Source organism: Lontra canadensis, unplaced genomic scaffold, assembly GCF_010015895.1.
Source record: "Lontra canadensis isolate GAN:19392208 unplaced genomic scaffold, GSC_riverotter_1.0 scaffold18, whole genome shotgun sequence".
In the NCBI taxonomy this organism is placed as follows: domain Eukaryota; kingdom Metazoa; phylum Chordata; class Mammalia; order Carnivora; family Mustelidae; genus Lontra; species Lontra canadensis.
The window spans coordinates 12,756,790-12,766,301 of record NW_022631012.1 but is presented as its reverse complement, the minus strand read 5'-3'; the positions used below and the strand labels follow the sequence as shown (position 1 = coordinate 12,766,301).

General features: G+C 35.3%; 1 protein-coding gene across 1 annotated transcript in view; it reads right to left on the bottom strand.

The window, feature by feature from the left end:
• Window positions 1-2,432: 2,432 nt before the first annotated feature.
• Window positions 2,433-9,512, bottom strand: part of C2CD6 (C2 calcium dependent domain containing 6) — a 143,157-nt gene continuing 136,077 nt past the window's right edge. Inside the window, exons 15-16 of the mRNA XM_032860072.1 lie at window positions 5,948-9,472; window positions 2,433-2,901 (exon numbers count right to left, since the gene is read on the bottom strand). Coding sequence (XP_032715963.1) covers window positions 2,554-2,901; window positions 5,948-9,472 — 3,873 coding nt within the window. The 3' untranslated portion in view covers window positions 2,433-2,553. The remainder of the gene's footprint in view (window positions 2,902-5,947; window positions 9,473-9,512) is intronic.

Below are 9,512 nucleotides of genomic sequence, written 5' to 3'. Positions count from 1 at the left end.
AGGTGGGGGTGGCGGGAGGTTGGGGGAACCAGGTGGTGGGTATTAGAGAGGGCATGGATTGCATGGAGCACTGGGTGTGGTACAAAAACAATGAATACTGTTATGCTGAAAATAAATTAAAAAAATGATAAAAAAAAAAAGATTAAAAACAGAGAAGGAGGCAAACCATAAGAGACTCTTAAATATAGGGGTGGGAGAAAGGGGAAATTGGTTTGAAGGGCATTAAGGAGGACAGTTGGTGTAATGAGCACTGGGTATTAGATGCAACTGATGAATCACTAAATTCTATTCCTGAAATACTACACTATATGTGAACGAACTTGAATTTAAATAAAATTTTGAATGGAAAAAAAAAAAAAAAAGGATCAATGGAACAGAATAGAGGGCCCAGAAATAAACCCATACTTTTAAGGTCAATTAATCTACAACAAAGGAGGCAAGAATATCCAATGAGAAAATAAGTTTCCTCAATAAATGGGGTTGGGAAAACTGGAAAGCTACATGCAAAAGAGTGAAACTGGACTATTTTCTTACATAGTACCAAAAAACCCAAAATGGATTAAGTATCTAACTGTAAGACCTGTAAGAAACCAAATTCCTGGAAGAAAACATAGGTAGTAATTTCTTTGACACCAGCTGTAGAAATATTTTTCTAGTATGTTTCCAATGGCTAGGGAAATAAACAAAATTAAAATATTGGGACTATACCAAAATAACAAGTTTTTGCATAGCAAAGGAAACTGTCAGCAAAACAAAAACCAGCTGAATGCGAGAAGGTATTTACAAACGATATATGTAATAAAACAATATCCAAAATATATATAAAGAATTTATAAAACTCATCCCCAAAAGAAATAAATAATCCAATTTAAAAATGGACAGAGGAGATGAATAGACATTTCTCCAAAGAAGATAGACACATGAAAAGATGCTCAACATCACCCATCATTAGGGAAGTACAAATCAAAATCACAATGAGAAATCACCTTACACCTGTCAGAATGACTAAAATAAAAAACACAAGAAATAACAAGTGTTAGTGAGGATGTAGAGAAAAAGGAACCTTCGTGTGGGGAATGCAAACCAGTGCAGCCACTGTGGAAAACAGTTTGGAGGTTTTTCAAAAATTGAAAATATTATCATGTGATCCAGTAATTCTATTATTGGATATTTACCCAAAGAATACAAAAACACTAATTTGAAAATATATATGCATCCTTATGTTTATTGCAGCATCATTTACAATAGTCAAGATATGACAGTAACTCAAGTGTGCATCAATAGATGAGTGGATAGAGAAGATACACACATATGCACACAGAGGAATATTATTCAGCCATAAAAAAGAGTGAAATCTTGCCATTTGCAACAACATGAATGGATCTAGAGGGTATAATGCTAAGGGAAAGAAGTCAGTCAGAGAATGACAAATGACGTATGATTTTACTCATGTAGAATTTAAGAAACAAAAGAGATAAACAACAAAAGAGACACAAAAAAAATAACAGACTCATAAATATAGAGAACAAATGTTACCAGAGGGGAGGTGGGTCAGGGGATGGGTGAAATAGGTGAAGGGGATTAAGAGTACACTTACCTTGATGGGCACTGAGTAACGCATACAATTGTTGAGTCACTACATTATACACCTGAAACTAATATAACACTATGTTAATTACAGTTGAATTTTAAAAAAAAGAGTAGAACCAATTAAGTCTCTGATTTTTTTTTTTTTTTTAAAGATAGGGATAGTGGGGTGGGCAGGAGCAGCCGAGGGAGACAGATTCTCCCAGCGCAGATCCCAATGCAGGGCTTAATCTCACAGTCCTCACCTTACGATCAGAGCCGAAATCGAGAGTTGGGTCACTTAACCGAATGAGACACCCAGGTGTCCCAGGAGGTCTCTGACTTAAATCCTCTGTTGATTTTGATAATTTTTATGTAGTTTCTACCATTTTATGTAGTTTCCTATGTTTTGTGCTATTAAAGAGGCCCTTTCATAGTGTTTTGAGTAAGTTCAAATTGTTCAGTATAGGAGTCGTCTCAGGAATTACTATAAAATCTGATTAGCTTTATTTATAGTGTAAAAGTTGTACCATCAGAAACTAAAATTAAGAGATGTTCTTTAAGCCCAGAAAATGACATACTGTTGGGTCTTATAGTATAATTAGAACTGAAGAATAAGAGTATATTCATAACAAATGGCTAAACATAAATAATGGCAAATAAAGACTCTGAGAACTGGGTGGACAGGAATAATTTAGAGAATAACAAAGATTTGGGAAATCAGAGAACTATCAACTGGAGTGATACTGCTATATAGTGAAAAGGGGGAAAAGCTGGGAAATAAAACTTGATATGAACTGAATATATATCTCTTGCTCTGTTCCCTAAAGTTCATAAACAAAAACACATTTACATCAAAAGTGCTTCGTTTTCATTTTAATTAAAACAAAATGGTTCTAACAAGGTGAAATTTGGTTGTTGACATCTATCACACAGAAGGACAGATCTCCAAACCATTTTGTTCATTGGAGAAATTGACTGTTGGCCTTATATATTATTCTGTACTTTCAACATTTGTATAATATCACAAATGAATGAACACTTTTCAATATTCTCTTTAAATTTCTTTTTTTGCCTCATTTTCTGGATTTCATAATCTGGGATTGCATCATTTATGTGAACTAAGCCTGCTGAAATCATTCGAGGACTTGTTAATTTTCCGTTGTAGCTCTCTCGCCGTTTGTGAACCTCTGGAGCAGTATTTGGTCTTGCAAAGTGTTTTAACTGATTGTGGTTATTATCCGGGCTTTTTCCTAAAAGCCTTGTTCTTGATTTTGCTTGCTCAACATGCTTAAATGAGGTCACGGGTATATCCTCAAATCTATCCGAACAATCCTAAATAGTAAAATAAAAGATCAGGTTGGTGAGTTAGTTTTCTTAAAAGTACATTTTAAATTTACAAGAACTCAAGTGTAGAATATCAATAAAGACAAAGAATGAGAGCATTAAATATTTTATAGGCAGTCCCCAAATTCAGATCCAACACCCAATGCTCCCTATTAGATACTATCAAAGAAATCATGCTTTAAAAAAAAAAAAAGTCGTATTATTTCAATGGATCTGTTATTTTACAAGGGATAGAAAATATGAAGCTGGAAACCAGAAAATCTTAGGAGAGGGGTCCTTAAGAGTCAGACACCTAAAGGCAGTCTGCCTATTCTAGAATTCTCCAAGTTATATTTTCTGCAACCCTAAATATAAATCATGAATCATACTTCATATCATCCAAAGTTTCATTCTTTTAAAGTTAATAAACATCTTCTTTAATACACTTTCACATACTCATAGAGAGCCTGGCATCTAAGGATAGAGTTATACTGTTCATATTAAAGTAATAAAAATTGTTATGTACAATCTGAGAGTAAAGAAGTAAAACATTTAGGAAAATAACTGGAAGGATGTACACAAAGTAAATTTTTAAAGAAGATGGTTGGGTTAGGGTGGTGGGATTATGGGCTTTGTTTTCCTTTTCTTTTTTCAAATTTATATAATATGGCTCTGTTTTAGAATAAATCTATAATAACCTACAATTACCCTAATGAGGGTATGGAGTTATTAGTCATTCTTAAACTAGTTTAAACTAGTTTATTCTGCAGTATGAGCATCTTGTACCTTAACACTTTGCAGAGATGACCACACCAAATGAAAAAGCTACTCTGATTTACAGAGAAGGTGGGAATGAATTAATATAATTGGAGGGTGGGGGGAGGTTGTACAGGGCTGAGAATTAGGGCAGCAAGAAAGATTTACAAAAATAGGGGTGCCTGGGTGGCTCGGTGGGTTAAAGCCTCTGCCTTCGGCTCAGGTCATTGTCCCAGGGTCCTGGGATCGAGCCCCACATTGGGCTCTCTGCACAGAGAGAAGCCTGCCTCTCCCTCTTTCTCTCTGCCTACTTGTGATTTCTGTCAAACAAATAAATAAAATCTTAAAAAAAAGATTTATAAAAATGAAGGTATAAAGAGTCTAGAGATAAGTTGTACCTACTTTACATTTTTGCCTGGGTTGCAAAAATGCAAGGAAACATTCTCCCTCTCCCTTTTTAGGTACATGGAACAATTAGGTAAGCCACATTATTAAGGGAACTTCTGCTACTTTGGTGAGTAATACATAATTCTTGCTTCACAGATGAAATAACTGATTACTAGAGTACCAATAGAGGCATGGAGACCCCACAACTGGTTACTTTTCTGGATGCTCCCACAGTTCAGTTTCTCTGTGTTCTACTTTGATTCCTTTGGGAGATTCCTGGATTTTAGAAAAGAATCAGATGAGCCAGTCTTTCTGAGGATCTGAAAAATGCCCTCCTACCATTCAATTCTCTTTTGTCAACTTCACTGGGGAGAAAAGTTTAGGGACTGTTCTTTTAACAGAGGAAAATAAGGATAACTCTATCTTTCCTGCCTACTCTTAGGACAGATAAAGTTTCTGAGATTCTATATGATCTCATGTTATACAATATAAACACAATTTATTGTTTTGTTTGGAAAACTGACATTAAAGATTCAATTTGTCTAAAGGGACTTTAGAAAGTCGGTTCCCAGAACTATGAACCCATCTTCTACCTCTTTTTCCTAGCGGATACACACATTTATGTGTACAACACACACACATATCACTCAATACTAAATTACCAAATTTAAATAGAAAAGAGAAATCCAAAGTTGAAAGCATAAGCTAAATTGATATTTTTCCAGCTACCAATTTTACTATTTACTAAAGCTAAATATTTGCTTTACTACAGAAAGCAAATTCAAAGCAACTGTTCTAAATTGGAACTATTTTTCTCATTCAAAGGATTATGCACATCAAATTATCAATGTAATATCATTTTGGGATTTATGAGTTCTCCCAGGTGAGGGGCATGCCTATTTATATACACAAACAGAGAAGAGCAGCAGTACAGAAAAGTAAAATAAGTCCCTTCCATTCCCGGTTTTTAACCTCAGAATGGTTTGTATAATGTCTGATAGCAGGTTTACCTTCCTAATTGTTTTCTGTTAATAGGTTTAAATTCCCAAGTTCCTCAGCCCATGATAGAGCAGAGGGGCAACGGGAATAGAAGAGAGTTGAGAAGTTAAATTAAAATTTTTCCATTCATGGGGCGCCTGGGTGGCTCAGTGGGTTAAAGCCTCTGCCTTTAGCTCAGGTCATGATTCCAGGGTCCTGCGATCGAGCCCTGCGTCAGGCTCTCTGCTTGGCAGGGAGCCTGCTTCCCTTCCTCTCTCTCTGCCTGCCTCTCTGCCTATTTGTGATCTCTGTCAAATAAATAAATAAAATCTTTGAAAAAAAATTTTTTTCCTTTCATAATCCAATAGATTATAAATTTCGCATATCCATAATACTTATCAGGATAACCGGCACATAATATCTTTGTTTACTGAAACGAAGATAATTTAGCAATCTGAAGAATACTATTGATACTTATATCTGCACGAAAACAAAATCCCAGCTATGTTTCCATGGGACAGAGCCCCTGCCAAGAGCTGTATAGGTTGTGCTGGCCCCGCAGTCCCCGGGCTTAGGGCTGAGTCAGAGCGGGGACTCAGCCAGTTCTCCGTATACAGGGCTCAGGGCTCCGGCTCTAGGCTGTGGCCCTCTACGGAGTCTGCCGGAGGAAAGGGAGGCTTTTTCTGACTCATGCTCCAGAAGGAGTGCCCTTCATCTGTTTCATTCAAAGGCAGTCCCTTGCTTTTGTGCCTTCATTTCCATCTGGGTGAGGTGAATTTGAATGTCAAAAGAATTCTTGTAAGTTTGACAGTCTGTGTATCTGGGGACAACAAAGGTTACACACATACTTGCGTACAGACATACACACCCTAAAGTAGATGACTGACAAACTTTGCCAAATGCAAAAGGAGAAGATTTAGAAAGACAGTATTACATGTATAGTTGTTCTCGCGGTCCAGTGAAGCAATGTCCTTGGAACAGATTTCCTTAGAATTCTCGTGGAGGGCAGTGAGGCTGGTAGTATCTTAGCCATCTTGCTGAAGGACTTCTGTTTGTTGCCACGGTCTCTTTCCTTTCGGACCTTGGGCTTTAGATTTTCTCCCTTTAATACTTCTGGGAAGAGGGATGGTTTTGAGTTTTTCTCAGCTTCCACACCTTTGTATTTAAACGACTGTGATTCAGGGAACTTGGCATGCTTTTCATTACAAATTCCATTTGTCCGTACAGAAAGAGTATGTATTTTTTTGTATTGTGCCAATGTTACTAGATGTTTTTTATTATTATTATTATTTCCTTTCAACCTCTGAATATACTGGTCTTCTAGCTTTGATTTCTCCCCAACCTCTAAACTGAAATAACTTAAAATGTTATTCTGCCTGGAAGGAAAATTGTAAATATATTCTTCATTTTCACTTGACATTTCGTAATTAGGAATTCTTGGATACGGAGACAGTACTGCTTCCGGTTTTTCCTGTGCCATCAGTTTATAGAGATTATGCTCCCTTTTTTCAAGGGACTTCATTTTTAGTGTCCTTTCAAGGCAAATATTTGACTGAGTTGCTTTTGATTTACCACTCCAACCATGTGAGTCTTGAATTTCTGTTTTAAAATAATAATTTTCTGCTCGAGGAAGCTGCATGAAACCATGTTCTTTCCTTTGTTTCTTAAGCACTATATCTGTAAGTCTTTCTGATGACTTATTTAATGGAATCGCTTGGGTATTTCTGATGAAAGAAGGCTGTACCTTAATTAATCTCAGGGGTTTGGCTCCTTCTTTAGGATAGTGTCTTTTCTGTTCCCCAATTATTGATGGATTTTCCTTAATATTCTGTAAGGAAAAATATTCCTTTTCTTTCTCTTTGGTTAGTTCTGTTTCTACAAGTCTCCCCTCAGGATCTTTTTGTAGAGTAGTTTTTTGAACAATTTTTGAATATTTATTTTGCTTTTCTGAATTCTCCTCCATAAATTGGTTTTCATTTCTAGAAGATAAACCTGGCTTTATACATTTTAATGGTATGGAACTAGAATTGATCAAATTTATATGCTGGTTGAGCCCCTCTAATTGCCTTTCTGTGATTAGTCCTGATTTTGAAAGTCTTTCTATAAAAAGGCTCTGGAAGTGTTTGCTTAAATCAGCTTTTAGATTTAATAGTTCATTTTCTGATAAACCTGTAAGATAGTTTTGTAGAGATTTATTTAAGGGGTATTTCATGTTTAAGTCAAGTCTCTTCCCAAAACTCCCCCTTGAAATATCTTGTCCTAACTCATGAAATGATATGGAGGCACTTTTAGTTCTTAGAGAAGACATGTTTGAGTTGATAGTCTCAGATTCTGTCTCTCTAAATAAACTGCTTTCTGAAAGGTTTTTTAGGAAATAGTTTTGGAGAATTTCATTTAAGAAAGATCTTAGCTTTATTTCCAAATGTTTATCTATGAAATGATGATTAAAATTATTTACAAAAGACATGATTTCTTTTACAGTTTCTGAATATTTTTCCAGAAAAATATTTTGCCCTTTTGGTTCCACTTTCTCATTCATCAAATACAGATTTTGGTAGATTTTTGGTAAGTCTTCTTTGGTGATGTGTCCAGATTCTGAAAGTCTTTCTACAAGGTAATGCTGGATATGTTTACTTAGTTCAGATTTTAAATTTTTAATTTCTGACTCCGAGAGTTCTTCTAGAAATACACACAGCTTTGGACTCAACATAGGTTTTCTGCCTAATTTATCTGTTTTATCAAAATTCTCTCTAATTTCTTCCAGGTCTTCTGTGTTATTTGGAAAAGGATGCTGAATTAGTCTTCCTAATTCTTTCCCTGGTTGTCTTCTTTCAGACTGATTATATTTGAAAAAAATATTAAACATATGTTTTAAAAAGGATTTTAACATTATTGCATCTGTGTCATTAAGTTTACCCATTAATGAGTTACTTAAATTTTCTAAAGCAGAATTTAGATCCTTTTCTTCTCTATTCAACCTCTGACTATTATTTAGCGTATCTGTTTTTTTATCTGGTGTTGACTGATATTTTGAATCTTGTAGGGATATATTTTGACCTTCATCCATATATTCATTGCTATTAAAAGAAGTGGTTTCTTTGGGAATGAGGAGTGTATTCTTCTCTGAAAGAGATTCTGTTCCTCTTTGGGTTTCTGAATAATCCTCTGTGGAATACTTCGGCTCTTCTTCAGCAAAGACTGTCTCTGTATCCTGCACAGAACCCTTCTGATATTCTTTATCTAACTCTATCACTTTGATTATCCCAGATTCTAAAAGAGTATCTACAGGAAATGCTTGTATTATCTGGCTTATGACAGATTTGGCTTGTGGCAATTCTATTTCATCATCGTTTTCTTCATAATGAAGTAGAATATTTGAAGATAAACTCTCCCAAGCTGTGGGTAATTGATTCTGCAAATTTACTGGTGTCTCACTTGATTCTTTCTCTCCTACTTCCAACTCTGAGAAGATAGGTGCTGTGAATATTTGCTTTATAACATAATCATGTGCAATGTCACTTACACCTGGTTTGGATCTAGACACTTCAATTTTTGAATGCTTCTTCTGGAGATTATTTTTTGTAAGTGGAAAATTGATCTCATCAGCCTCCAGGTGTTTATCACCTGGAGGTGAAACAAGTGCTCTTTCTACCTCTGGAGAATTTCTTGGTCCATCTTCAAGTGATGGTCCACTTTCAAGTAAATCTACAAGAATATCTTTAGTTACTTGTCTTAAAAGAGACTTTGAATGTACCATGTCTTTTTCTGGAAGACAGATATTTGAGTCTTGGACTTTTTCAAATACTTTACTTTCCAAACTACTTTGTGATCCATCATGAATACTCAGAAGTGGAGAACTAGGACTTTTCTTTCTTGCTTCAGTGTCCATAGGAATCTCTGGTTTAGAAAATAATTTATCTGCTAGGTCTTGCAGATTTTTACTTAAAATTGACTTGAGCACCATTGATTGTTTTAAATTTTCTAGATGGGGAGTAAGACTTAATGATTTTGAGAGGCGATATGTATTGACATTTCCAGTCACTGATGATTCTCCTTCAAAATTAGGTGGAGATACATTTGGTAGTCTTTCTTTTAACTTATTCTTAGTATCTAAAGTCTTTATTGTGGTCATATTAGGATCACGGGCTAAATTATTCTTAGTGTCTAAAGTCTTTACTGTGATGAAATCAGGATCACAGGCTGACTTTAATTTAGTCTTGGTGTCTAAAGTCTTTACTGTGGTGATACCAGGATCACAGGGCCAGGTTTTATTAGTAAGTGTTGCAGTTTTTGAGTATGTTGGGTAAGGAGGATCTTGGTCTTCATGCTCTATAATCTCTGGACTTGAAGTGTTTCTATATTTGGACATATCTTGATTTTTCCTTTTACTGACTGATGTTTTGTTGTTTATATTCCTTAGAAAAGGATCAAAACCATTCTTAAGGTTGAATTTCTGGAACTGTAATATTAAAAACAAAAGGTAAGAAATTCTGTAGTAT